Raw genomic sequence first — 27,263 nt, 5'->3', positions numbered from 1 at the left:
TGACTAATTAATTTTCTACAAATTTTTAGTTTTCTTTTTTTTCCCTTTAATATTATTAACCTTCATTACCAATATTGGAGTGGTTTACATTTTATCCATTAACTTCAACAAATTGGAAAAAAAAAAGTTGGGGGCATTAAAGTCATTATGCAAATCTTCAAAGTTAACGTCTGGCTCAAGAGAAAGAAGCTTGCTTGCCCCTTTCACCACCTCCTCCTCCATATAAAAGGTATCGTTCCTAATTTGAACCGTCCTTTTCTTCTCCAAACTCCATTTTCCCCTCACGATTTTATCATCTCTCATATGATCATTACCCAAAAATCTTCTTCTTGGTTCATGAAAATCCCACAATTAGCTTGCTAGCAGATAGAGGAATACATCTTTGCTCATTTTGTTTTTGATTTTTGATGCTATGGTTGCACTCGGTTTCCTTAGCAATCATTCCATGAAACTTTCTTGTAGATTCCTTATGACTCGAAAGAGTCCGGGTATTTTCGGGTCTGCAAAATACCTTCATACGTTAACCAGCAATTTATCAAGAAATCATGTCTGTTTTGATTATAACAAACAGTTTTCCGCATACCCTTTTCGAATCTGCGGATTTCGAAGCGCGATCAATAATACCCAGAAAATTTTTTGTATACCCAAGACCAATTTTGGCCAATCTGGGCTTATATCATTTGCTCATGATGATTGTACAAGAAGAAGAACAAGCAGGGGCGTTTCTGTTATTGCTAGTTTTGCATCAGAAGTGAAGGGATATTCAACGTCAGTCGAGACCAGGGTAAATGATAAGAATTTTGAGAGAATTTATGTGCAAAACGGAATTGGGGTTAAGCCTTTGGTAGTTGAGAAGATTGATAAAGACGAGAATGTTGTGGGAGAGGAAGCGTCTAGGATTGGAATTGCTGTTCCTGATGAAGGTGAAAATGTGAACACTGAGAATTTGGAGGGTGTCAAAGGAGTTGAGATTACGAGTCCTAAGAGGGAGGAGTCGGATATTGAAAAAGAGGCGTGGAAGTTGTTGAATGATGCGATTGTTATGTATTGTGGGAGTCCTGTAGGGACGGTGGCTGCAAACGATCCAGGGGATAAGCAGCCATTGAATTATGATCAGGTGTTCATTCGTGATTTTGTGCCTTCAGCTCTTGCATTCTTGCTTAGAGGAGAAGGAGAGATTGTGAGGAATTTCCTGCTTCATACCTTGCAATTGCAGGTATGATATTTTACGTTTCTCTTTATATTTTCATTTAATCCGTACTCATAGACTGTTGTTTGATCTATTTCTCTTTATATATGTGTTCTACTTTGGTAATATTTAGCTATAGCTTGATCTCTATGTGATTAATTATTGATGAAGACACCATTTATGGTTTTATATTCTCATCTACACATTATCGGATACACAAATATTCCGTTTTGAGCAATTAATTCCGGTTTCCAGAATAAGGTTTGTTTTAGTAACTGTTGTAAATTTTTCTGATTCAAACTCTGCATTCAAATGCTATCAACATAAAATTTTGATGTTTTATTTAAATTTGATTTGTTTCTTAAATGCACCAATTTGTCGTGGAGATGATATAATTTTGTGGGTACAATTTTTCATATTCACGAACCTCCTAGAGGAGATATTTTGTTTTTAACTTTTACAGTTGAATGTCATACAGCCATAGATGGTGTGCAAGTGGTTGAGCATGATCTTGCATCTGTTGAGTCATTGTCATTGACTCCTACTTGCTTTATGAATGCAGTTCTGCATTAATATCTGTTATCCTGCAACTGAAAAGTGTGCTCTTGCTTTTATCTTAGAGTTGGGAGAAAACAGTTGATTGCTATAGTCCGGGACAGGGGTTGATGCCTGCTAGTTTTAAAGTCAGAACTGTGCCTCTTGATGGCAATAAATTTGAAGAAGTTCTAGATCCAGATTTTGGCGAATCAGCTATTGGCCGTGTCGCACCTGTGGATTCTGGTCTGTATTTTGCACATCTGTTAGTCATGCTAATTTGTGAGATGTTTTAATAGTAGTTATTCTGATAGGGATGCTTACTTTATGCTGTTGTTGTGGTTCATGTGTTCAATAGTGAAATGTTTCTCGGATGCTTCTGCACAAACACCAGAAATAAAAGAAAAAAGAGAAAGCAATTGTTCTTCCAATATATCTTATTGTGTGATTGCATCTGAATTTGCATTCTTATTCTCTTTGATAGGGTTGTGGTGGATTATTTTACTGAGGGCATATGGGAAAATTACTGGTGACTGCACATTGCAAGAAAGGGTGGATGTTCAGACGGGCATAAAACTGATCTTAAACTTGTGCTTAACTGATGGGTTTGATATGTTTCCTTCTCTGTTGGTCACTGATGGCTCTTGCATGATAGATCGACGAATGGGTATTCATGGTCACCCCCTTGAGATCCAAGTAAGTTCATGAGTTGCTTTCTGTGTTATTATCTGTAAAATTATAATGGCATGGATATTTTCTCTTTGGAAATTTATAGATCTCTTTCTAAAAGCCTGGTTATTCCCTTTGTTTTTTTGATATGTATTCTGGTCATTGATCATATTTCATACTTCCCTCTTTCTGATTCTTTTTCATTAGTTTAGGCGGGTGCTTGGTTGTATTTGTAACTTCTTAATCCAACCTTTTGTATTTTTATTCACTTGTGTTTCACCTTACCTTACTTATCGCAAGTTTTGTTCTTTAGGCCTTATTCTACTCTGCTCTGCGTTGCTCTCGTGAGATGCTGACTGTAAATGATGGGTCCAAGAATTTGGTGAGGGCCATTAACAACAGACTCAGTGCACTGTCGTTTCATATTAGAGAATACTATTGGGTGGATATCAAAAAGATCAATGAGATTTACCGGTATAAAACGGAAGAGTATTCCATGGATGCCACCAACAAGTTCAATATCTATCCTGAACAAATTCCTTCTTGGCTCATGGATTGGATACCAGAGGAAGGTGGGTATCTTATTGGGAACCTACAGCCAGCACACATGGATTTTAGGTTTTTCACTCTCGGAAATCTTTGGTCTATTATTTCGTCTTTGGGTACCCCAAAACAAAATAAAGCTATTCTAAATTTGATTGAAGCTAAATGGGATGATATTGTTGGACGTATGCCTCTTAAAATATGTTACCCTGCACTGGAGAATGAGGATTGGCGTATAATCACTGGCAGTGACCCAAAGAATACGTGAGTTTTCTTTTCCTTGGGATTTTACTTATTCCCTATCCTTGCATGCAGGTGCGTGGTTCAATTTATGATTTTAATAAACTCTTATATTCCTGTTATTGATGGACCTTTGCAGCCCTTGGTCATATCATAATGGTGGATCGTGGCCAACACTTCTTTGGCAGGTAAGCTTTATTTTGAACTTGAACCCCAAAATTATCTATAATAGAGTAGCCCTATAATCTATTAACTATTTGCGCATGTTCGCCTTCTATTGCATTGATGTGTTGATAACTGATAAAGGCCCAACTGTTTTGGATTTGGGATCTGTAGAGTAAAAGATGTCAGTTGATACTTAATGCACTTTGCTGCTAGTTTTGGGCATTGAGGTGTCATTTTTTTGTTTCTTGACACTAATGACAGACGTGTTGTGACTGTTCAAAAAACTACACGAGACGTAATTAATTTTTAGAAATAGAACTAACATCTGTGAAGCTGGTTCAAAGATGGATCTTTATATGGCAGTTTAGGTCTTACATGCTGTGGCAGGTTCCTCCACCCATGAATCTTTATTGACTGCTACCTTCTGAATTTCCCTTTTATGAATTGGTTTCAGTTCACATTGGCATGCATCAAGATGGGCAGACTAGAACTAGCCCAGAAGGCAGTAGCTTTGGCTGAAAAAAGACTTGCAGTTGACCGCTGGCCTGAGTATTATGACACACGTACAGGAAAGTTCATCGGAAAACAATCTCGACTTTGTCAAACATGGACAATTGCTGGGTTCCTGACGTCAAAAGTTCTCTTAGAGAATCCACAGATGGCATCAATGTTATTATGGGAGGAAGACTATGAGCTTCTTGAAATCTGTGTTTGTGCACTTAGCAAGACTGGCCGGAAGAAGTGCTCTCGAGTTGCTGCTAAGTCGCAGATTCTTGTGTAGAGGGTGACAGCCATTCTGTCAAATGCAAGAATGAATCTGTTAGTTCTGTACAGCTTGGAGTTTAGGAGAGGCTTACAAGAGTCCTATAAATGAGGAATTTTGAACCTCTCTATTGTAACGTATGCTAGCAATTTCTTACAACACTGTATGAAAGTCTTGTTCTACTGATCCGATTAATTAGCTAAGTTGATTGGTCATAGAATTTTGAAGTACTAGGGTTTAGTTGAGGGACCTTTACAAGTTTATATTGCGGTTCCTTACATAGCCACTTTGTACATTACTAAATTATTTATTATTAAATGTCATTTTTTATATATATAAATATGTAAATGTGGTGAAGTTGTCTTTTTTTTATTTTTTTTGAATATCCAACATTTGTAATTTTATTTTAAGTTGAATTACCTTAACCTTTTTTTATGATAAATTATTATTTAGTTTCTCAATTATATTAACTCAATTCAACTAAGTCTTTATCCCAAAAATTTAGAGTCGGCTATATGAATTCTCTTTCTCTATTCTAAACGATTTTGAGTTAAATTCTTAGAAATGTGTAATGCTTCTAGGTCATGTTGTAGTACTCTCCTCCAAGTCAGTTTAAGTCTACCTCTTCTTTTCTTTCTATTCTGCTCTACTTGTCTAACTAGAGCTTCCGTACTACTTTTACCTTTTCTCTAATGCTCTCATTACGGACTTTATCTAGTATAGTATGGCCGCTCATCCACCTTAACATTCTCATCTCCGCAACTCTTATCTTAGACACATATTTCTTATTCAGTGCCCAACACTCACAACCATATAACATGGCTGACCGTATGGCTGTACGGTAAAATTTTCCTTTCAACTTTTTGAGAATCTTGCGATCACATAAAACTCCTATAGCATGTCTCCACTTCAACGGTAAAATTTTCCTTTCAACTTTTTGAGAATCTTGCGATCACATAAAACTTCTATAGCATGTCTTCACTTCAACCATTCGGCTTTAATCCTATGACTAACATCTTCCTCACATCCCTTATTTACTTGAAAGACTGAGCCAAAATATTTAAAGTGATTATTTTGGGATAGTATCATTCCATCCAAACTAACTCATTCCCTATCACCAATTCGGCATTCACTGAACTGGCAATTCATGTATTCTGTCTTCGTTCTACTTAACTTAAAAACCTTTGACTCTAGAGTACTTTTCCAAAAATCTAGCTTTCTATTGACTCCTTTTCGCGTCTCATCTATCAGAACTATATCATTCGCAAACATCATGCACCAAGGGATACTTTCTTGTATATGTTTCGTCAGTTCATCTAAAACAAATGTAAAAAGGTAAGGGCTTATAGCTGAACCTTGGTGTAATCCAATTGAGATAGGGAAATCTCTTGTGTCTCTCTCACTGTGCGCATAATAGTAGTTACTCCTTCATACATATCTTTCAACGCTTGTATGTACCTAATAGATATCATCTTTTGTTATAACACTCTTCACAAGACATCTCTTGGAATACTATCATAAGCCTTCTCCAGATCGATAAAAATCATATGTAGATCTTACTTCATATCTCTATATTTCTCTATCAATCTTCTAATGAGAAAGATCGCTTCCATGGTTGAACGATAGGGCATGAAGTTAAATTGATTGTGAGAGATACAAGTATCATGATGCAGTCGATGTTTCACAACTCTCTCTCACAACTTCATAGTATGGCTCATGAGTTTAATTCTCCTATAGTTTGAGCAACTCTGTATGTCTCTCTTAATTTTAAAAATAGGTGCTAAAATACTCATCTTCTATTCATTAGGCATTTTCTTTGAGTTTAGAATCTTATTAAATAATTTAATTAACTATGCCACTCCCATATCTCTCAAACACTTTCACACTTTAATTGGTATTCAATCGGGTCCACAGGTTTTACCTACTTTTCATTTACTTCTAAAGATCTGATCCTTCTAGTATAATTTATATTCTTTTCTATTACTTTATAGTTTATATTTATGCTATTATCATTTTGACTATTATTAAAGAGATTCTCAAAATAATTTCTCCATCTTTCTTTAATATCCTCATATTTCACTAACATTTTTTCTTTCTTTATCCTTAATACACCTAACTTGATTGAGATCTTGACATTTCTTTCCTATTCTCCTTGCTAATCTATAAATATCTCTATCCCCTTCTTCAGTTCCAAATTTCTCATATAACTTTTCAAAAGCCTACGCTCTTATTTGATTAACTGTCTTTTTTACCTCTTTCTTTACTATTTTGTACCGTTTATATGTCTCATTATTATCACACTTAAGTAATTTCTTATACTATTAAGTTTTTCAATTATATTAAAATTAATAATTTAAATTATATATTTTTAAAAATATATAATTTAATTTCTCACAATTAATTTTGTCAGCTAGTTAGTTTATTATTTTTGTTAATTTTACTGTTAATCAAGAAATCAAAAGGTGACAATGAGTAACAAAAGTGCTAATAATAGAAAAAATATAATGACGAAAATGATTATATCAGCAACCCTAAAAGTTGGCAAAAGTTAGAAAAAAAAAAAGTTAAAAAAGATAAATAGAGAAATAGAAATGTATGGTCGAAATTAAAACTCGAGGAGTAATTAATGTGATCTCCAAATGCGATGATGATGTCATTAATTTCGTTAATATTGGGGAAAATGGTAATTTTTCCTATTTTTTAAGGGTTAAAACTTGAAACAAGGTACGGAAACACTGGAAGGTGCCATGATCACGTTACGCGCTAGAAATGAGTTCAAAAAGGTTACTATCTAGTACCGCTCGTTTCCGCCCATTCCCTCCCATGATCAAAAACTATCTAGACTGTTCCCAAAACACTCCCATTCAGTTAAACACAGCTTACGCACCAAAAGCATCTTCCTTTTTGGCCACTGATCTCATAAAATCCTACTTTGAAAAGGGCTTAATCAGAGAAGCACGCTCCCTGTTCGACGAAATGCCTGACAGAGACGTGGTTGCGTGGACTACCATGATTGCAGGGTACGCATCTTGCAACGAGCACGCCTATGCATGGGGTATGTTCTGTAATATGGTAAGGAGTGAGATGAACCCAGATGAATTTACGGTATCAAGTGTGTTAAAGGCTTGTAAAGGCATGAAAAGTCTTTCTTGTGGGGTTTTGGTTCATGGGTTTGCTATTAAGCACGGCATACAAGGGTTTATTTATGTGGATAATGCACTAATGGATATGTATGCTACTTGCTGCGCTAGCATGAGGGACGCATGCATGGTTTTTCGCGGTATTGAGTTGAAGAATCCTGTGTCGTGGACTACCTTGATCGCTGGTTACACTCATGGAGGTAATGGCCATCATGGACTTCAAGTCTTCCGGCAAATGTTACTGGTAGGTGCATAAAAGAACTAAAGGATTCATGTGAATGTCTTTTTTTGGTGGTTTTAGGAAGAGAAAGGGGGAAACAGGGTTTCATTTTTCAAGAACTGATTATTATCAATAGATTAATTAATGATTTTGATACATTTTGTGGCAAGCAGGAGGAAGCAGAAAGCAATCCATATAGCTTTTCAATTGCCATTAGAGCTTGTGCTTCAATTGGTTGTCAGAATTATGGCAAACAAATTCATACGGCAGTAATTAAACACGGTTGTGAATCCAGTCTTCCTGTCATGAATTCTATAGTAGACATGTATTGTAGGTGTGGTTGTTTATCTGAGGCAAATCAGTATTTCCATGAGATGACTCAAAAGGATTTGATCACGTGGAATACATTAATAGCAGGATATGAAAAATCTGATTCTAGTGAGTCTTTTTTTATATTTTCACAAATGGAGTCTAATGGTTTTAGACCAGACTGCATCACTTTTACTAGTGTAATAGCAGCCTGTGCTAATCTAGCAGTTTTGAGTTGTGGACAACTGATTCATGGAGGCATTATTTGCAGAGGCCTTGAGGGGGACTTGGCATTGGCTAATGCTTTGATTGATATGTATGCCAAGTGTGGTAGCATAGCAGACTCGTGCAAAGTTTTTACTGAATTGTCTTGTAAAAATTTGGTTTCTTGGACCTCTATGATGATTGGATATGGGGCTCATGGATATGGAAGAGAGGTTATTGAGTTGTTTGATGATATGGTTGAATCAGGTATCAAACCTGATCAGATAGTGTTTATGGCAGTTTTGAGTGCATGTAGTCACGCTGGACTAGTAGACCAAGGCTTGAGGTATTTCAATTCTATGATGGATGATTATAACATCAAACCAGATCATGAGATTTATGGGTGTGTTGTGGATATGCTGGGCAGAGCTGGGAGAGTTGAGGAGGCCTATCGACTGATACAGAGTATGCCATTCACACCTAATGAATCTGTTTGGGGTGCACTCCTTGGTGCTTGTAAAGCACATTGCCTTCCAAATTTGGGCAAGTTGGCAGCTCAGAAAGTATTGGATTTGAGGCCACAGTTGGTTGGGACTTATGTGATGCTATCAAATCTGTATGCAGCTGAAGGGAAGTGGGGGGAATTTGCAAGGGTAAGAAAGTTGATGAAGGGAACGGAAATAAAAAAAGAGGTTGGAAGGAGTTGGATTGAGGTAAGAAACGAGGTTTATAGTTTTGCTGTGAGAGATAAGGCGGGTCCTCATATAGGGTGGGTATATGGTGTTTTGGAGTGGTTGATTCAGCATATGAATGAAGCAGGTTATGCACCTTTAGATTGTTTAACTCATGACCTGGAAGATGGGACATGAATTGAAGTTGAGAACAGCAAAAATGTATTTGAAGCTTCCCAGTTTATTTTCTGATTGCGGTATGTGCCATTAAATTAATGTAAACTCAACTCAACTAAGCCTTAATTCCAAAATGGTTGGAATAGGCTATATGGATCTGTTTTATCTATCCTACGCGGTTTAGAAATATATCTTCAGGAAGATCAAGATCTGTGAATGACGTGAAAAGAATGCAAATTTGATACTTTCATAAAGGGAAATTTTTTCTCGGGAAGCTTATATTGTTATACTAGCAAGAAGAACAAATGGTTTACCCCTCTACAGGTATAAATAAGATGTTTGGCAAGGGAACTTCAGCAATGGGCACTGTTTGTGAATTTAGCACATTCTTTTCCAGGAATATATTAATTTGAACTGCAACGAGGACAGAGATCAAGAACGTGCCTCCACTATTTCCACCTTTTCGCTGCAGAATATATAGTCTTCTAAAAGTAGAAATTCCATGGAATATGTTTCTCCGATGAAGAAGCATCTTGGTCGGCTAGGAAGGAAACAGAAAATGATGAAGATGATGAGGAAGAAGAGGATGTAACAGGAAGGATGCAGGAGAGACCAGATGCGAGAGTCACAGTGGGCGTCACCTATCAAATCCCACCAGCTGGGATTCATGTGGAGTGATGATTGCAGCTCTACGTTTCTGATGCATTTTTATAAAAAAAAGAACTTACCATATCAAGACATTAATTTTTGAATATTCACGAAGATTTTAAGCTGTGGTAGTGAATTTGACTGATATTTTTTCACCCACCCCTGCATGAATGAACCATCCTCTTGGAAGATCTTATAGCAATGCACATCATATATGCTTATTTCGTCTGGAAATTCTTAGGTAGACTTACTTCATCACAAATACCTTTCCCTTATCAATTAAGAAATTTCATTTTTTTTTTTTTTACTATGTTGTCACTTTGATTACGAACTGACCATAGTCCGCAAATACTTTGCGGATTAAAATACAATAAATTAATTCTTAATAGGTACATAACAAAGGGCCTCTTGATATTTGATAAAAATTACACTTGAATTCTTACTTTTTAAGAAAACGTATTAAATGATTTTTTGACTTTATAATTCTCGTACACTTTAGTCCTTTAAAAAATCATATAACTCAGTTCCTGCGTACTGCCAACATAAGACTGCAAAAATGAACATTATGTACTCGCATAGAACTAATGCTGCAGTATACTCCCTTTTCACCTGAGTTGACTTTTCCCAATGGAAAGTGAGAAGGCATGAACTAGGCAGCAGGCAATGAGAAACCCCGAGACATACCATAAATTCAGTCCAAATAAAAAGATGAAGCCTATCCATTGCATTCTGAAGTTAATATGCAACAAGGCAAGTTTCCATATAAAATTTTTTAATCATAGGAATGGAGCTAAACTCCCCTCACTGCAATTGCAGAATACGGAAAGAACACTATTTTAGGGGAAGAACTTTCCTCTGAATGCCATTTCATAAGAAGATGAGAAGACCACCAATGAATTTTATTTTCCATGCTATTCAATCCATCTGCAAAAATACAACAGGAACAGAGGCATAATTAAACTTAGCAACACCAAATGTGCAAGAGAATTAGTACAGCTAAACTGAGGAATCACACATAGCATCTTACATTTCTTGACTAGAAGTTATCCTGTCAAGGCCTCCATTTTGCAGCAATTTTTTGCAATACCATATTCAGGTTCCCTAAGAAAAGAGTTTTCTCCAGAAACTCATGCTCAATCCTCTCAAGTTTCATAGAAATCCCTGCTTGAATTTTCTGATGCAATTTCAGACTGTTATAGTGATATATTATTAGGTGTTTTAGCTGGCAGATAAGATATCACTGAAGAGACCCAAATTGAAATGCAAAACTAAAACAATATTAAAATTTTCTTTATATGTGGAGACTATAATTCTGATGTCAGTACCTTGTAAAAGCATAAAAATGAATCAGTCAGAGAATGATGCCATTGCAGTTCATCAACCAATTCACTGCTATCTGTAGTGTAATATCCATCACAGAATCCCGCCATTGATTAGGTCTTATCCTCATAATTGCCTTTTTCTTTAAACAATCATAAAAACTGCCTTTTAAGACAATATAAATTATCACTCAACAATTGGTTTCTTCCTGCTACAAGGCTTGCTTTTGTAGGCTACAGAGCTACACAGCATGCTGTGAAACATATGCATTTCTACAATTGGTAGGAATAGACAGCTCTCAATGAGGAATGTAGATTTGTATGCAATTTACCCATTCTACTACTTTCCTACCAATAATCCAGGCATGAACATGAACCCTGCTTGAAATGATGAAAACGATGGCGATCCCTCACCACAATTTCACGATTAAAAGCTCTAGAAATTAGCTTTGCTGCTGTATGACAATCATTACATATTCGCAAATTCTTCATTATCCTTATTGGTGTTGGTGAGTTAATGGTGATAAGCCCAAAGGCAATAGCAAGTTTCTCGCTATGTCTGAACAGAGAAGTTTCCTTCTCCTCCTCATCAATGTCAAGAGAAACCACATTTGTATCTGGAGCATAACCTTCCATCTTTAATTTCTTAGCCATTTCATCCAGCATATTCTCAATATCTTTAATTTGAGGGTGTGTCTTATCTCCTGCGAGGAACTCATGAACTGTTCCATTTGCTTCGATTGTGCTACATCCTGGGGTCTTCACCACCCCATGTTGTACCATCATCCCCCTAACCTCAAGAACACCATCCCAATTACCTTTTGAAGCATATATATTAGATAGTAGTACATGGAACCCTTCATGGGCAGGCTGAAGTTCAATAAGCTTCCTTCCAACCCTCTCTCCCATTTCATTATCTCCATATTTCTTACAAGCCCCAAGCAATGCTCCCCAAGTGGAAACATCTGGTGCCATAGGCATATTCTCAATTAGTTCCTCCGCTTCTTTTAGCAGACCTGCCCGTCCTAGAAGATCAACCATGCATCCATAATGCTTAACGTTGGGTTCTATCTTGTGCTCCTGAATCATGGAACTAAAATGTTGGCGCCCCTCATCTACTAAACCCATGTGTCTACAAGCTCCAAGAACTGCCATAAAGGATATCTCATTAGGCAGCACGCCACATTCCTTCATCTCTGAAAATGCATCGAGTGACTTGTCAACTGAACCATTCATTGCGAGACCAAGAATGAGAGCATTCCAAGTAGAAACCCCTTTTTCCTGCATCCCATGGAAAACTTCCAAAGCATTTTCAACACACCCAAATTTCATGTACATATCTATAAGGGTAGTACCCAGAATGACATTAATCTTCAGGCCATTCTTCCTTACATAAGCATGGATCCATTTTCCTTGGTCAAGTGCAGCCAAGTGGGTGCAAGCAGATATTACACTAACCAAAGTCGTCTCATCAGGCTTAATTCCATCAAGCTGCATTTCCTGAAACAACGCCAAAGTATCAGCAAATCTGTCATGTTGAGCATAACCTGATATCATAGCACTCCATGACACAATATCCTTCTCTGGCATTGAATCAAATAAAGCCTTGGCCTTTTCGACCTCACTACATTTCAAGTACCCAGAGATCATAGAATTCCAAGAAACCAGGTCCAAGCAGCAACCCCCGTTAAACAACTTTTGGGCAGCCTCTACTTCCCCACAACTTGCATACATGTGAATCAAAGCATTATGAAGGTTAACATAAGATTCAATTCCAATTTTGACAGCCAAACTGTGAATCAATTTCCCTGTCCTCACTACCAACAAGTGAGCACATGCTGAAAGAACACTGATTACCACAACCTCATCCAACGTAATTCCATCAGCTTTCATTTGCTGAAACATAATTAAAGCCTGCTCATGCATTTGATTTTGCTCATAGCAAGAAATCAAAGCGCTCCACGATACCATATCTTTTTTATGCATTTCACTGAATAACCTATACGCATCAGCAACATTACCTTTTTTACCATACAACACAATCATCGAATTTGAAGCAATGATGTTCCTTTCCGGCATCCTATCGTATATATACTTAGCCTCCTCCACATCCCCTATCGAAACATAACCAGCCAAGATTGAATTCCAAGAAACTATGTCCACAACAGGACTTTGGTCAAACACTTTACGCGCGTCGCTCAAGTTCCCACAAACAGCATACATGTTTATCAACGTGTTCTGTACATAAACATCTGAATCAAAACCCATTTTCAGAACATGACAGTGAATCAGTTTCCCTTCAAACTCCGCTAGTCTAAGAGAGCAAGACTGAACTAAAATAGGGTAAGTGTAATTATCAGGTTCAACAGTCTCTTGCAACATCAATTTATATATACCGAGAGAATTATGTGTAGCGTTTCTTTGAACATAAGCTCTCATCATGGTGTTATAAATGAACCCATTTGGATTCTCAATGCAAGTGAAGATTTGATGGGAGCGGTTGATGTAAATGAAGGGTGAATCGGTGGAGAACTTGAGGAGTCTGCTTGCTGCAAACGTGTCTCGGAGGAACCCAGTGAGGATCATTTGAGAAAGGATTTGACTGAATTGCTTGAGGTTTCGGCATCGGAGCAAACAAGTCTCCAATATTGGGAGAGTTAAGGTTGGATTTAGGGTGGGTGTTAGACGTTTGGACAAATTCATAGACACAGCGGAATCAATACTTGAAAAAACCAGAGACTAAACCGCTTTTTGTGTCAAATACATCAAAATCTTGCTAATTTTTCCAAGAAATAGGGATTTAAAACGAATTTTTGTGGGAAAGGTTAAGGACTTTTTTGTAATTACCCACCCCATATGAGTGGGCTCACTTTTCGCCAATTGTCTGTCTTCCTTCACTCCGTTTCTCAGTCTCTGCAACTTCTCTCTCTCTACTCTCCCTCTTCCATCCTTGTTAAAACCGGCTGCACAGATTCCATTTTTCTCTCATAAACCCTAACACTAACAATGGCCCCCAAATCCAGCAACTCCAAATGCAAAACCCCGCAAGACCTCCACTTCAAGCCTGGCTCCATCGTCGAGATCAGCTCCGACGACGATGGATTCCGTGGCTCCTGGTATGTGGGCACCATCATCCGCCGTGCCTCCACTAAGAACCCTAATAAATACCTTGTCCAGTACGAGAAACTATTCAATGACAAAGCGGGCAAGAAACCTTTAAGGGAAATTCTTGATTTAGTGCAGTTGAGGCCTGTGGCGCCAAGGGAGAAACAAAGGAAGTTTAAGTTCGGCGAGAAAGTGGATGCATACCATAATGATGGGTGGTGGGAAGGATCCATTACTGAAGAGTGTGAGGATGGGAGGTTTGCTGTGTTTTTTAGGGGGACGAGAGAGCAGATTGTGTTTGGAGAGGAGGATTTGAGGTTGCATAGGGAGTGGGATAATGGGGAATGGCAACCGTCATTGGAACGGGTCCAAGAAGAGAAACAGGAAGAGAATGAGGAAGAGGACGAGGTAAAAGAGGAAAAAAAGAAAGACAAGTTGAAGGAAGAAGTGGTGAGTTTTCTTTTGTTCAATATATTGTTGCTTGTTTTTATGATAGCTCATAGTTTAATGCGTTTGATTCTGTTGTCGGATTAGATTACGAATTCTCGTAGAGAGAGACAGAGAGAGAGTTCCTTGACAAAGAAAAAGAAAATGTTGAAGGGGTTGTTATTGTTGAAGTAACTCTGTGAGATTTCTTGTTATCTGAGAGAGAGAGAGAGAGAGAGAGAGAGAGAGTTCCTTAACAAAGGGAGTGTTCCTTGACAAAGAAAAAAAAATGTTGAAAGGGTTGTCATTGTTGAAGTAATTCTGTGAGATTTCTTGTAATCTGCCATTGATGATTGGTATTTTGATGCTGGTAACCGATAATATTCACCATTCTTTGCATGGCCCGGACTCGGAAGTAAAGTAGCGATGCACTGCTTGACGACGATGATACTATAGTCGACTAAATTTCCATTGCAATTGCTAGCAGCTGATCATTTTAATGTTTGTTTTGATTATGGATTTTACAATTTGGGACTACTGAGATGCCAAATTAAAATAAACAGATTTTAGGAAGATATATCTGCATTGTTTTTCTGTTATCTGCTATTCTGTGTTAGTTAATCTCTTTCTCCCTCTCTCTCTTGTGCATGCATGCGAAAACTATATTCTTACATTATCAGCTTCTTGAATCTTAAAGAAGTGATTACAAAAGAAGTGAAGCCTGTTTATTTTGTGAAATCTGTTTGTGCAGGAACCAATGATTACCAAAGAAGTGAAGCCTATTGAAGCAATGACAGAGGAGAAGGTTAGCAAGGGAATGCTGGTTGAGGTTAGTAGTCACGAAGAAGGTTTTGAAGGGGCTTGGTTTGCTGCAACTATTGAAATAAACAGATTCTAGTAACATCTATCTACATGATTTTTCTATTCTCTGCTATTCTGTGTTAGTTAATCTCTTTGTCCCTCTCTCTCTATCTCTCTCTCTTGTGCACGCATGCAAATGCATGTGAAAACTATATCCTTATATTGTCAGTTTCTTGAATCTTAAATTGTGCAGGAAACACTGATTTTAAAAGAAGTGAAGCCTATCGAAGCAATGTCAGACGAGAAGTTTAGCAAGGGAATGCCAGTTGAGGTTAGTAGTGATGAAGAAGGTTTTGAAGGTGCTTGGTTTGCTGCAACTATTGTTGAAGTGGTCGGAAAGGATAAGTACCTTATCGAGTACCAGAGCTTGAGAACAGAAGATGATAGTGATTTTCTAAGAGAGGAGGTTGACATTCTGCACATAAGGCCCCGTCCCCCAGAAACCATAGTTGTTGATCGTTTTAAATTGCTGGATGAAGTTGATGCTTCATACAATGACGGTTGGTGGGTGGGTGTTATTGCTAAGGTTCTTGCTGACTCAAAGTACATAGTCTACTTTAGGGACAGCGAGGAGGAAATGATGTTTCGACACTCTGAATTAAGGCTGCATCAGGATTGGATCGGTGGTGAATGGATCTTGCCTTCATTGGTATGACATGGATATTTTAACAAATTTTGTTGTTGATGACGATTGTTTAGACTGGTGTTAGCAGAGAATTTTTGGAACTTAATAATTTTATAGATAATGACAAATTCTAGGGCTCAGATTATTTTATTAAACTTGTAGGTTTTGCCGCAAATTGCAATTCAGACTAGTTGAAAACTGGGGTATAGTGCAAACATAAGAATTTAAAATGATGCAACATAAGTGGTAACTATTTGGAGTTCACTGAAAGCTATCTTCTTCAGTTGGTTGCTGGTGGTGTTTCAAAAGTATTCAAAAAACCATGCATGTCTATGGAGATGAAATTACTGCTGTTTGATACATGGTAGATACCAAACTGCATACTTGGTTGACAGCCTTAATCTATGAGAATAACTAGATTAATGTATGCCTCAGTGAGTGTTTAGTGGGTTAGGTTATTAACATAATGCTTCTTTGTTCTGTAGCCCTACCTATGATAATAACTTTTGTTCATACATGTCTTAGTGATTGGCAGGTTGGTGATGTAATTTCATGATGTAACTTAGTTTTAACACCACACCATTCTTTCTGAAGTTTAGTTTTTATTCTGGACACTAACAGTGAGTAAAAACTTATAGTTCTCTCTGATTGTAAATATGTGCTTGTAATGTGAATTTGTCTCAGGCTGTGAAGCTGTGATTTCTGGAGAAACTTCAAGGGATTTGCTATGAAAATCTGCAGCATGACTGTGCAGATATTAGCATCCAATTCCACATTGCATTCTTTGGTAGTTGTGGATACCAAATTTTCCCAGCTTTGTTGCCTGACAAGTTGCACATCCTTGTCTGATTGCCTGCTAATCTAGTATTAGACTTGTGTTGATTCCTTTTAGACTGGGGGCCTTCTAGTGCAGCCTCAAACTGCTTCATTGAATCCAAAAACAAAAAAAAAATTGTTAGTCCGGTGCTTCTAGTTAAATTGTAAAATTGTCACCGGAATGAAATTTCAAGTTTCTTTGCTCATGGAGGCGAATTATCTGTCACTTTGTTCTTATTGTGTCGTTTTCGAAATGTACTAGCTCCTTGGAAGTCTTAAGTGCATGCCATTGATTAATTATGCATCTTTAGCTGCATCAAATATGTCTCCCTTGTTTTCTTAAATACTTTTTGAATGATTTCTCAACCAAGGATGAATCTTTATCATTCTATACATGCCCTTTATCAAGAAGGTTAGTGGTAGTTTTTTAATGATGGATTTAGCTCATGAGAATGGATTAATCTTCATAAATTTTCGATCCCTTGAATGTTAAGGATGGTTATAACTTGTTTATTTATTTATGTTTCCAGTGCATGTATATCAAGAGTATAAAGGAAACTTTAGATGGTGACAACTGACAAGGAAGCTATATCACCTCCATTAAAATTTCTAACTTCCCTCTTTAAGTTCACCTCATTCACACATTTCATCTACTTACAGAAGTTTATGGGTCAGACTCACGAGACTTTTTTATTGTTTATTTGTTTTCGACTAAAATTTGAACTCCAGAGTTGAAGAACGCTAGTACCACTTTAGGATTTAAAATTGACATTACTATCATATAAATATATTTTCATTTTAAATGTATAATTATTCATGTGAATTCCTGGATATTATTTGAATTCTAATATTTTGTTGTTTAAAATAGTTAAAACAGTTTGCTTAGGTCTTATTTTGCTCTCGTGTATAAAGAGAACAAATTTCTTCTAAATGATTTAACTTATGCAAAATCATCACTTTAAGCATAAGATTATCTTATAATTATGTTGATCTCTATGATATTTTCTGTAAAATCAATGAAATGATGAAACTATTTTATGAATTCTAAAGGCATTTCATTACCAACATAAACAAGTAAACAACTTAAAACATCACAATGGAGAGGGATTAGGGGTAGCAAAGCACAGCAGATGAAAAGATTTATCAGTAGTCAAACTAGTGAACTAAACTGCTCACACTCCCTTTACTCCCACAGCTCCTTTCACTTCCTCGTCTTCCTTGTTTTCTTGCTTAACATTCTTAGTTTCTTCAACCTCAAAAGCTGAACAAGGGAAAGATCTGTTGAGCCCAGAAGGTATCTGGAAAGTGATCTTTCCAGTTGGTGGGTCATTCAAATAGATGTCACTTAGTGAGACCCAAATCAAGAGCTCCTTGGTCTTGACCCCAGTTAGCTTCTTGATCTTGCCGCCGCGGTCCACAAAAGCTGTGACCTCAGGTGCATAGGTCACAAGTTTTCCAATCTTCTCAAACTTGTGGGTTATGCTCTTCTTCTGCTTCAGCCACACAAATCCTGTCTCCATCACGATCCCACATTCTATAATGTCACGCAAGGGCAAGAGCCCATTTGGCAGCCCTATTTCCTTGAGCAAGAGCTTTGTTTTCTCTTGGCAGATTTCATCTCCATAATAGACCTCAGCTTTGGCCTTGATCTCTTCCGTGACAAGAGACATTTTCTTGAACTTGATTCTGGTTGCTGCTTCTAAATGACCTTAACTTGCTAGAGAAGCAAGGACGTCGTGACCTTGCGGGGAAAGATCTAGCATTTATATAGCAGTATAGCTGTGCATTTGCCATGGTACATTCTCCAAAATGCCAGAAAACCCATGGTCAAATTTTGATTTATGGATCATCTAGAAAATCAAAGGTGATATGGGTTAAGTCTAACTTTTTTTTTCAGTTTGTTTAGTATTGAGTTCTAAAAATTAAAATTATTTTTTTAAATAAAAATATTATTTTAAATGTTAAAAAAAATAATCTTAAAAAAATTATTTTATATTTTAATATTTTTATAATTAAAATTTATTAAAATTAATTTTTAATTATTTTTTAATTAATATATTTAAAAATATAATTTTCTCGATAATAATTTTAACAGCTATGCTAAAAAATTGGTTCGCGAAAAGATTGTAATTTAGGTGAACAATGAAGGGTGGTTGAGGGACCCTATACCTGTATTTATGAGACAGTTGGAAATTTATGGCAAAATTAAAGGGAAAGAGGAAGTTGGAGACAATTGCTAATCAGGGAGGTTGGGAGAGGCAACCAATTTATTTGCGGAACCCCAAGAATGGTTGTATGCTATTCATGTAGCATGGCAGATCTGAGAGCTCACCTAAAATAATTGTTCAAAGAGTACAGAGAAGCACAGAACCAGAGGGTGGGGAGCTTGACAATGGCGCATGGATTAATTGCAAAAGGTGACATGTGGTCTCAAAGTAATTCTTTGATGCGGACAAACCAACGGTCTCATTTACATCATGACTTGAGTGCGCATGGTGATGATATTAGCACATTTAAGTTAATTTTTTATTTTTATTTTTTTTATTTAGGAATTTGAAACAATATTTTATTATTCAAAATAAGACACTTTTTCTTTATGTATTATAGATTAAGGTTTAGTGGCTTCAAAGATAAAGAAATGACCCTTCAAGATTGGGCCATAGGAATACGGGAAGGGCATGAATGAGATTACCACCTTCCATAATGGCATCTTATCATCTGTAGAACAATTTATGATTTGCTCATCACCACAACTTATCAATGCAGCTGTTTGGCATGAGTATTAACTCCCAACTGACATACCCCAACCCAACTTGCTCAAACTGGATCCAACCTCAACCATTTTTAGCGTTAGAAGTCAATATGATCATTAAATATTTTTTCGAATCATTGTTAACATCTTTATAGTTATATCATTGTAGTTGTAAGCTTCGAAGTTCATGAACTCTATAACATACAGAGAAAGAACAGTAACATAATAAAGAAAACCCAAAAAATTTTTTAAGTTCAGAAATATCACTTTCCTTCTTTACATAATAAGATAGATTGTTCTTTTAAGGGGAAAAATATGCAAAAACCAACGGTTGATTTTTTCTTTTTTTTTTAGAATAAAAACTAAGCATGAGAATTTTCAAAATATTATATTGGGGGCGGCATGACTAATGCCTTTAATCACACTGAAGTGTGATGACCTAGTGATAGGCCTTTGGTGTTAAATGTATCCAACCCTAGATCAATCTTTCATATTAGAATTTAAGAGTAAACGGTTGATTGTCTGCAGATTGTTCACGTCTCGATATCTTGAGACCTATCTCAAGTTCGACGATCAATCATTAAATAGGGTTAGATTAAATCGAAGAAGTCATTTGCTAACCGCAGGCCTCAAGTGTAAAGAGGTCAATGACCGACACACCCAAAGAGCCTAAAGAAAGAAAGAAAGAAAGAAAGATTGCCCGCATGTGAGTTTCGTTATTTAATACACATAGGATCCGTACGAATTTCCAATATATATTTTGTGGATCACTGGATCTAAAGCCATCTGTTGCTTGTTAACCATCCATCCGTCTTCACAGTTCACACTGGCACTCAGAGCGGGTGGGTCGTTGGAAAGATAAAAGAGCGTCGTAAAGGCTGAGATTGAACACTCTTGAAGCCATTTACATTGCCAGCTTTATGGGTAGACATAAATCCCCATCTCAACTTTCCTTGCTTAACAATGACAATAAATAATAAATATCATAATTACAAGCCAGCTCCACTCATGTCCCAGGGAGGAGGAGGAGGAGGAGGAGGAGTGCCACCTACCTCAATAGGAAGACAGCAACCCAAGAAAAAAGTATTGAAGCCATTTCTTGGAAATTATAAGATCAACTGAATGAAACAAGAACAAAATGGTAACCACGCATGATCAAACATTTTTAACATGAATTGGGCAGGCAAAAAGAAATACCAAGAATGAAATGTCAATGAAGCTCTATAATTCCAACACAAGTGGTGTACCGCAAAGTACCTTCGCAGTGAAACCCCAGGCCAATAGGACTCTGTCTAGCTCTTTGACGTATTAGGTGGATTGTCAACTGGAAGCAGCTTGCATATTATGCTGGGTCTCCATTCCCCTTCCGTGACTGTAATTGTTTAGCAAGGACTCGATGTGTTTTACTTCTTTTGGCATTGAGCCAGTAAGTACCTAATTCCAGCACCAGAAAGCTCAGTGAAGGATGTTCAAAATATGCAACTGTTTAAAACACTGATAATGCTACTACAAGTATGTAAAGGACAATGATGAGTGAAAGAGATGGTCTCTGATTTAGTCGTTCATACATTTTAAAGTTCCAATAAATGATATTGACTTTCTGAAGAAAAAAAAACTTGGGACTAACGAAGGGATGAAAAATAGCTGATTCTATAACTTGTAAATAACAACAATCATTACATAAGCTATCTGTACTATTACAAGTTGAAGCACGACCATGATAACTAAAACTAAAGCAGAAAGGTTCATTGTAGAATAATCACATCTATTATATCAGTCAGAATGCAGTAACATTTGAAAATGAATTTTGGTTTCTACCTCATAACCAGTTTCTGTAATTAGGACCTCATCCTCGATTCTTATCCCAATGCCTTGGAATCTGCAATAGGTATCCTTGAATTAGGACTTATGACAGGAGTCCAATGGATGCTAAGATGGATGTATATATAATTTGATGTGTTCAAATCTACATTAGGGGAATATAGCATAGAGTAACATAGAGATCCAAGGATTAAAAAGGATAAAAAGTAAATAATCAGAAAATGAGCTCTAAATACTCGAGGGATATTAACCAATTATGAATCACAATTAAAGAAACATATGTGAGAGACTAATTTTTTTAAAATTCAAGAGTGGTGAATCAGACATAACAAAATACAAACAAGTGCTGTGCCAAAAAGCAACCCATATCATTCTTAGCATCCTGCAGCTAAATAGTGCAAATATCAGCCCAATAAGGTTATCCTGCTTGTCCTTGCATGAAGGCATACTTGGCAGAGGACTTCCATTATAGGAGTCCTCTTTTTGTAAGCTACAAAATTATGATGTATTAGGGCCAGCTCCAACTTTCTAATCTTAAGTTCTTAATCAAGTTCAGCTTAAGCACTTTATTGCCCATTGCAGAGTTGTCTGTGCGAGTATTTTTAACGTTACTCAGCTTTTATACCTTCAACAGAAGCAATTTCTAGCAGGAAGCTTAACTGAGTCATACATGTACTCTACAAGTAGCATGAAGCAAGTAGCTTACAAGTGCCTTAAGGTGTCCAAGTGGCTATCATATCAAAGAAATACTTTGTCATGAGAAGGATAATTACCTTTCTGGACCATCAAAAATAGATGGAATGTACACTCCAGGCTCAATTGTTATCACCTGCTCATATACAGTAAACATCTATTAAAAATCTAAATAATCTACATTAGTGCTTCAATTTCACAAATCTTTTATTGGAAAGGAAAAAACCTTTTAACATGTAAAATTCCTCAAACATCTTCAATAATTCGATTGTAAAGATAACAAGTTAATATTCATGCATGCATTTATAAATCACATTTAAGTTATCAAGCAAAGAAAATTTTAACCAAAAGACAGGAAAAAAAACAGATATTAAAGACGAAATCACAGAGTGTTGAAAAGGTCAAATCATTGTTCAATCTAGGAGAACTTACAACACCTGGCTTCAAAAGACGATCACAGCTCACAGCAAAACTATCATGGACATCCATTCCTAGATAGTGACCTATAGAACAAATGTAAAAGAATAAGGGCAATTACCCAAAACCAATTTGAAGCTAGATATCAGCTCTATTATCCTAACTTAAAACGTTAACATGCTTTGGTGATAATCTTAGGAAACAGCAAAATTGGGAAAATGCCAACAATAAATGTAAACAAGATAAGTTGCACAAACCTATAGAAGTTGGATTCAATAGATGATAGGAACTGCTTCCACTGTCTCTCAAAATTCCAATCTCCTTAAGCCCCTTACGCAACATTTCAACCTATCCAGCATATGGTGACATGACTGTATTAGAATTAAAATATTTCTTTATAGATACATTGTTTGTCTTATGAGCTTCTTTGAGTGGAAAATATAACTATAAAAGGATTTCCCAACCAAAGAAAACAAAATAAAACACAACGGGCATACACACCAGGAAAGAAAAATGAAAAACAATAATGTAATGATAACAGACACACGTATACTCCCACAAGGGTAGACAATGACCAATTTAGGTAATTTTCTATGAAGCACTCCAATGATTTTGGGAATGCCTTGAGGTGAAACCACCTGACCATCTCAACCTTTACCATCATAATTCATAATCAAGGCTATAGGCTGAAAAATGTAGAATAATTATTCAGAAACTCATATAATTTTTATCTTGAAAAATTCAAAGCCCTTGAATTTATGGTCAGCATTTCTATTACCATGCTAGTGCCAGAATAATGCAAAAAAGTTAACATAGAACAATAAGAACAGCAAAAGCAATAATTAATGGCACAACAAAATCATGGGATTAGAGACTAAAGATATTCCTTAGCACATAATTAGATCAGAACATCATAAACTTGAAGAGGATTTATAACCAAACAGTAAATTTAAGCTTACAACTCCATTCAGATACCTAACCAATACAATGCAAAAATAAAAATTATATTTCTGGTGCGGTGCCATCCAGAACATTCCTATAAAAGTGCTGATGCAAAAGAAATATAGATTCTGAAATCATACCGAGTAGTTGTGTATTTGCCGAATGCTAGCACCAGGTTTGCAAAGATTTATGCATAACTTGTTTGTTTGAAGTATAAGATCATAGAGCTCGTACTGGAAAATAAAAGTTTGAAGTCACTTGAATGACAAAGACAAAATTAACAGCTCATAAATTACAACTGCTGAAGTAAGACTTCAAGTGAATATGACGAAAGCTCTACACACTTAACATAAAAATAAGAGGGTCAGAAGTTGTTGGTCATCATCCTAGACAATATTTGGCTACTATGTAAGCACATAAACAAAAGTATGCACCTATTATAAGAAAATGTTAGTGACTGCAATTAATAAGTGTACTATACAAGGACACACTGGAAAGTAAATACATACAGTCATACACATGCTGCAAAATAGTGTCCCATTAAAAGGACAAGCTTTTGAACCACCACTAAACCCCTCAAAATGTTTACATTTTTATTGCTCTTTATTTGCATGCACACATGTGCATCAGTTTTAACCACATCTTAAATAAACCCACAATTTACAAGTTTGAAACCAATTATATTTTCCATCCGTGAACATAAAAAGAATATTACTAAACAAGTTCAAGAAAATCAATTTGCAGTTGGGATGATGGTTTTGACAACCCACAGTTTTCAAAATCTTGCAGCTTGAAAAAGAAAAATAACAATTGATCAAAGAAACGTAAACAATGGGGTCAGGGATGAGAAAAGTGAGGTTTGGCTGTAAAAGAAGTACACTTGCAATGTTGCAGGATGATCTGATTTGTTCTAGATTGAGATGCAAAAATAAATAAATATATAACATTACAGAAATTATTTTTTAAAAAAAATTCAAACAAAACAAAGTTCCTAATAGTTCCAAAATTCAAATATAAAATAAGTATTCTTTTTTTTTTTTCCCAACAGATATCAATAGTGCATACTTGTGCTGAAGAAAAGCTACCACATGGTGGCCAGGTACGAGTAAGATCGCTAACATAACCATTCAACTCACATCCAACATCCATCAAAACAAGATCACCATCTCTAATCTGCAAAATAGAAGTTCAGGATCAGAATCAAACAATACTAATTAGATTTTTTCATAATGCTACATATCAGCTTTCCATAGAAAAGCTTGCCTTTTGATCATTTCGGGAATAATGTATGACACTCCCATTAGACCCACCACCAACCACAGGATTGAATCTGGTGAAGCATACAATAACAAAGAAATCATCACTAATAGAGGTACAGGCACACTAAAAGAAGAATGAAGTTATAATTGTTCTTGATTCCATGCTACATGTCTCAATAATTAAAACAAATATAAATATAGAATTCACCCAAACAAAAATTCATTTCATTGGATCAGATCATAAGATATGAAGAATCTCACGCCATCCTCTGAGCACCTCTCATTCTGCACTCATATTCAACCTTTGCTGCTAGCATACTCTCATAGGGATATGTCTTGGAATATAACATTGTCTGCAAAAGAGCCTATGCGATAACCAAAAAAGTTAACTATTAGTACCATGTGAGCAATTTCCCCATTGATGTCAACAAAACGCCACCCATACAAGATGAAATTCCAATCAGTAAGGGCATATCCCTATAAGGGTAAGCCTTCCTAATTCCAAGAATAGAAGATTCAGAATGTGTCAAAGATTCCATGAATCCATTTTGTATATAACAGGTATGTGTAAAAATTGCAAAATAACGTATCCAATCAACCATTTCAGGAAGAAAACCGACTTAAGCAGAACTAAAAGAAAGGGCCCAGACCACAAAAAATGATTCAGGTCCAACAAATAAATATAACCATTGCACAAGAGTAGAGAAGTCACCATTCATGTATGTCCATTCATTTCTTTTCATCCACAATAAATATCTTTTTAGTTATTACAAATAAAAAATGACTTAAAGGATTATAATAAGTCATTTAATTGCAAAAGGACAACAATCCCATAACAGTTCATTGACTAAATTCAATGGAACTAGAGATAATTTATGGTTGGAAGTACCTGGCAAGCAATTGATGCAGATTCTCTCATCAACTTAAGTTCTGCTGATGATTTTATCCATCTTAACTCATTGGTGAAACTGGAGATGTCTTCCACTTTGCCAACAAGAGATGCCTTTTGAAATGCCTCCAATTCTGTATATGTTTGTGTGGCTGTCTGCATGTTGTGAAACAACTTGGAGCTTCTCCTTATCATATCTGGCAGAACCTGCAGCCATTAATCAAAAGTAAGCAACCAAAAAAGGGGGTTTCTGCATAGCTATTAGACAATTCCTGTGACAGACAATTTCAATTACATATACAGTACATAGGCTTTCCAATATGTCTTATAATAATATCTAGCTGGCAGCCTAGCATTTATGAATTGCCATTTTTTAAACATCAATTCAAATATAGCTTTTCTGTCATGTAACCAGTTGACACCGTGTGGGATAACATTATCCAACATCCAAAAGATAACAAGTTGATTCAATATCCCTGCATATCCTTTCTCCCCCACAAAAGACTACCTTAGGAACAACAAAAATTATATGATATCCTACAAACTTCTAAAAGCAAAACTGAAACTGCAGCAAACTTATGAGAACGGTCATATTGATGCATTTATCTAGATTTCAACATTTATTAAAACTCACATCACACAGTTTGCTAATTGGATATGCTTTCTCAGCCTTGAAATTTTCTAGTGCTGCATCAACTCCTGCAACTTGCCCTTGCCACATAACATCCTGAATACATAAATTGAAAAGTAACCATTCAAGTAACTGTATTATATGTCCACAATATGTAACCACCACAGTTAGAGCTTATAATGCATAAACTGACATAGCAAACTTTTTTCATGAAGTTAGAAACCATTTTATTTAAGCAGAAAAAAATAATAATAATAAAGAATTATTGACGGATCACAAGCCTGTAAAGGGCCAAAATTTACAACCGGTTGGCTATGTCAAATATTCTATCATACAAGAAAGGGCATACATGCTTTGTTGCTTCTGGCATGAACATGCATAAGCCACACTCATGACCCAAGACTGCCACACCACCCGGTTGTTGGCAACCAGTGATATATAAATAATCTGCATCTGGTCGATATGTGTAAGGAACAACACTGGTCATCATCTTTATAGGGGCAGCTGCAATGATGGCCAAACTCTTCTCTGGAAGAAGCTCCAACAACCTTTTTCTTCTTGAGATGTACTCCTCACTATAAATACCTGGCGTGATCTGCCCATCCTTAAGTAACTGCAGAGGTAAACAAAAATGACTTCATATGGTGGCATAGATAATGTAAACAGCTTGCTAGATCATGTTTGTGCAGTGTGTGTGTTAAGCAGTATCACCTGAGGATGAGTTAAGGGTGTTGGCTGCCCAATATCGAGGACTTTATGGGTAGAATAAGTGCAACGACCAATACCCTGAAAACAAAATTCACCAAAAAAGAAGTGAGCATTACAGCTTACAACTGATGCCTGAACAAACTTAATTGAAAACTACACACCTGATAATTCGATCCAAAAGAACAAATAGAAACACAAAAAAAGAAAAAGCGAGGGGGAGAGAGAGAGAGAGATGAGAAGTGTGTTCGATAGAAAGCAAATTACTTGTTTGAATGACGCTGTGGTCTGCAGTAACTTCCGGAAAAGAATCTGCATTTTGTTGGTTATCACTAATCAGTTTCAAAACCTCTGTTTCTGGTCTCTTCTATTCGTCGAAGCCGGATGCGGATGGGTTGGTAGTTTATATACAGTTTGGAACGATCAAAATCCTCTTTGGAACTTCCTTTCTTCTATCATGGATAAATTCTCAATTTTTCATTTTTAGGGTTTAAGGAGCGTGCATTCTGAATTTTTTCCCGAATCTTTCT

The 27,263-nt window shown here is 36.3% G+C and overlaps 6 protein-coding genes across 12 annotated transcripts; 3 read left to right on the top strand and 3 right to left on the bottom strand.

Annotated features, from left to right (window-relative positions):
- Positions 1–136: 136 nt before the first annotated feature.
- LOC110671894 (alkaline/neutral invertase A, mitochondrial) lies at positions 137–4,443 on the top strand. Its single transcript, XM_021834546.2, has 6 exons — positions 137–1,216; positions 1,810–1,969; positions 2,208–2,419; positions 2,706–3,199; positions 3,315–3,363; positions 3,795–4,443. The coding sequence occupies exons 1-6, from the start codon at positions 413–415 to the stop codon at positions 4,119–4,121; spliced, it is 2,046 nt and encodes a 681-aa protein (XP_021690238.1). The 5' UTR covers positions 137–412; the 3' UTR covers positions 4,122–4,443.
- A 2,273-nt stretch (positions 4,444–6,716) lies between these two features.
- LOC110671745 (putative pentatricopeptide repeat-containing protein At1g56570) lies at positions 6,717–9,678 on the top strand. The gene is made up of 2 exons (XM_021834339.2): positions 6,717–7,487; positions 7,637–9,678. Exons 1-2 carry the CDS (start codon positions 6,873–6,875, stop codon positions 8,843–8,845), a joined length of 1,824 nt encoding a protein of 607 aa, XP_021690031.2. The 5' UTR covers positions 6,717–6,872; the 3' UTR covers positions 8,846–9,678.
- Positions 9,679–9,862: 184 nt separating this feature from the next.
- LOC110636096 (putative pentatricopeptide repeat-containing protein At5g40405) lies at positions 9,863–13,494 on the bottom strand. Of its 3 annotated transcripts, none has more exons than XM_058144588.1 (3): positions 10,798–13,494; positions 10,500–10,662; positions 9,863–10,396 (listed from the first exon to the last, which is right to left on the bottom strand). In XM_058144588.1, exon 1 carries the CDS (start codon positions 13,492–13,494, stop codon positions 11,140–11,142), a length of 2,355 nt encoding a protein of 784 aa, XP_058000571.1. In that variant the 3' UTR covers positions 9,863–10,396; positions 10,500–10,662; positions 10,798–11,139. The 3 variants fall into 3 exon arrangements, with proteins under 3 accessions (XP_058000571.1, XP_058000572.1, XP_058000573.1); XM_058144589.1 differs by having other exon boundaries at positions 10,500–10,646; XM_058144590.1 differs by having other exon boundaries at positions 10,500–10,633.
- Positions 13,495–13,797: 303 nt separating this feature from the next.
- On the top strand, positions 13,798–16,830 carry LOC110671669 (protein AGENET DOMAIN (AGD)-CONTAINING P1). Its single transcript, XM_021834239.2, has 4 exons — positions 13,798–14,346; positions 15,074–15,151; positions 15,377–15,832; positions 16,493–16,830. The coding sequence occupies exons 1-4, from the start codon at positions 13,798–13,800 to the stop codon at positions 16,505–16,507; spliced, it is 1,098 nt and encodes a 365-aa protein (XP_021689931.1). The 3' UTR covers positions 16,508–16,830.
- Positions 16,831–17,657: 827 nt separating this feature from the next.
- Positions 17,658–18,380, bottom strand: LOC110671507 (uncharacterized). The gene has a single exon (XM_021834020.2). The coding sequence runs from the start codon at positions 18,292–18,294 to the stop codon at positions 17,797–17,799; it is 498 nt and encodes a 165-aa protein (XP_021689712.1). The 5' UTR covers positions 18,295–18,380; the 3' UTR covers positions 17,658–17,796.
- Positions 18,381–20,260: 1,880 nt separating this feature from the next.
- On the bottom strand, positions 20,261–27,263 carry LOC110671026 (intermediate cleaving peptidase 55, mitochondrial). 5 transcript variants are annotated; one of them, XR_009147779.1, is made up of 16 exons: positions 27,001–27,262; positions 26,740–26,814; positions 26,378–26,641; positions 26,032–26,124; positions 25,398–25,604; positions 24,770–24,873; positions 24,513–24,579; positions 24,315–24,422; positions 23,390–23,482; positions 22,565–22,655; positions 22,323–22,393; positions 21,971–22,026; positions 21,195–21,255; positions 20,634–20,810; positions 20,429–20,494; positions 20,261–20,332 (listed from the first exon to the last, which is right to left on the bottom strand). XR_009147779.1 is itself a non-coding variant. In XM_058144586.1 (14 exons), exons 1-14 carry the CDS (start codon positions 27,049–27,051, stop codon positions 20,697–20,699), a joined length of 1,455 nt encoding a protein of 484 aa, XP_058000569.1. In that variant the 5' UTR covers positions 27,052–27,262; the 3' UTR covers positions 20,261–20,696. The 5 variants fall into 5 exon arrangements, 2 of the variants coding, with proteins under 2 accessions (XP_058000569.1, XP_058000570.1); XR_009147778.1 differs by having other exon boundaries at positions 20,429–20,810; XR_009147777.1 differs by having other exon boundaries at positions 20,261–20,494.

The sequence above is a fragment of the Hevea brasiliensis genome, chromosome 3 (assembly GCF_030052815.1).
Source record: "Hevea brasiliensis isolate MT/VB/25A 57/8 chromosome 3, ASM3005281v1, whole genome shotgun sequence".
In the NCBI taxonomy this organism is placed as follows: Eukaryota; Viridiplantae; Streptophyta; class Magnoliopsida; order Malpighiales; family Euphorbiaceae; genus Hevea; species Hevea brasiliensis.
Note: the sequence above shows the minus strand (reverse complement) of the source record. Positions and strands in the feature narration are given on the sequence as shown.

Bases quoted from the DNA above. Each gene is read 5' to 3' on its own strand.
- LOC110671669 (XM_021834239.2), top strand. From the start codon at position 13,798: ATGGCCCCCAAATCCAGCAACTCCAAATGCAAAACCCCGCAAGACCTC. The intron at 14,347-15,073 runs GTGAGTTTTCTT...CTGTTTGTGCAG, and splicing joins ACAAGTTGAAGGAAGAAGTG to GAACCAATGATTACCAAAGA. The intron at 15,152-15,376 runs GTTAGTAGTCAC...TAAATTGTGCAG, and splicing joins GCAAGGGAATGCTGGTTGAG to GAAACACTGATTTTAAAAGA.
- LOC110671507 (XM_021834020.2), bottom strand. From the start codon at position 18,294: ATGTCTCTTGTCACGGAAGAGATCAAGGCCAAAGCTGAGGTCTATTAT.
- LOC110671894 (XM_021834546.2), top strand. From the start codon at position 413: ATGGTTGCACTCGGTTTCCTTAGCAATCATTCCATGAAACTTTCTTGT. The intron at 1,217-1,809 runs GTATGATATTTT...CTTTTATCTTAG, and splicing joins TTCATACCTTGCAATTGCAG to AGTTGGGAGAAAACAGTTGA. The intron at 3,200-3,314 runs GTGAGTTTTCTT...GGACCTTTGCAG, and splicing joins GGCAGTGACCCAAAGAATAC to CCCTTGGTCATATCATAATG.
- LOC110671745 (XM_021834339.2), top strand. From the start codon at position 6,873: ATGAGTTCAAAAAGGTTACTATCTAGTACCGCTCGTTTCCGCCCATTC. The intron at 7,488-7,636 runs GTAGGTGCATAA...TGTGGCAAGCAG, and splicing joins TCTTCCGGCAAATGTTACTG to GAGGAAGCAGAAAGCAATCC.
- LOC110636096 (XM_058144588.1), bottom strand. From the start codon at position 13,494: ATGAATTTGTCCAAACGTCTAACACCCACCCTAAATCCAACCTTAACT.
- LOC110671026 (XM_058144586.1), bottom strand. From the start codon at position 27,051: ATGCAGATTCTTTTCCGGAAGTTACTGCAGACCACAGCGTCATTCAAA. The intron at 26,642-26,739 runs GTGATACTGCTT...TTACCTCTGCAG, and splicing joins CACCCTTAACTCATCCTCAG to TTACTTAAGGATGGGCAGAT. The intron at 23,483-24,314 runs GTATGCACTATT...TTTATTTTCCAG, and splicing joins GTAGCTTTTCTTCAGCACAA to TACGAGCTCTATGATCTTAT.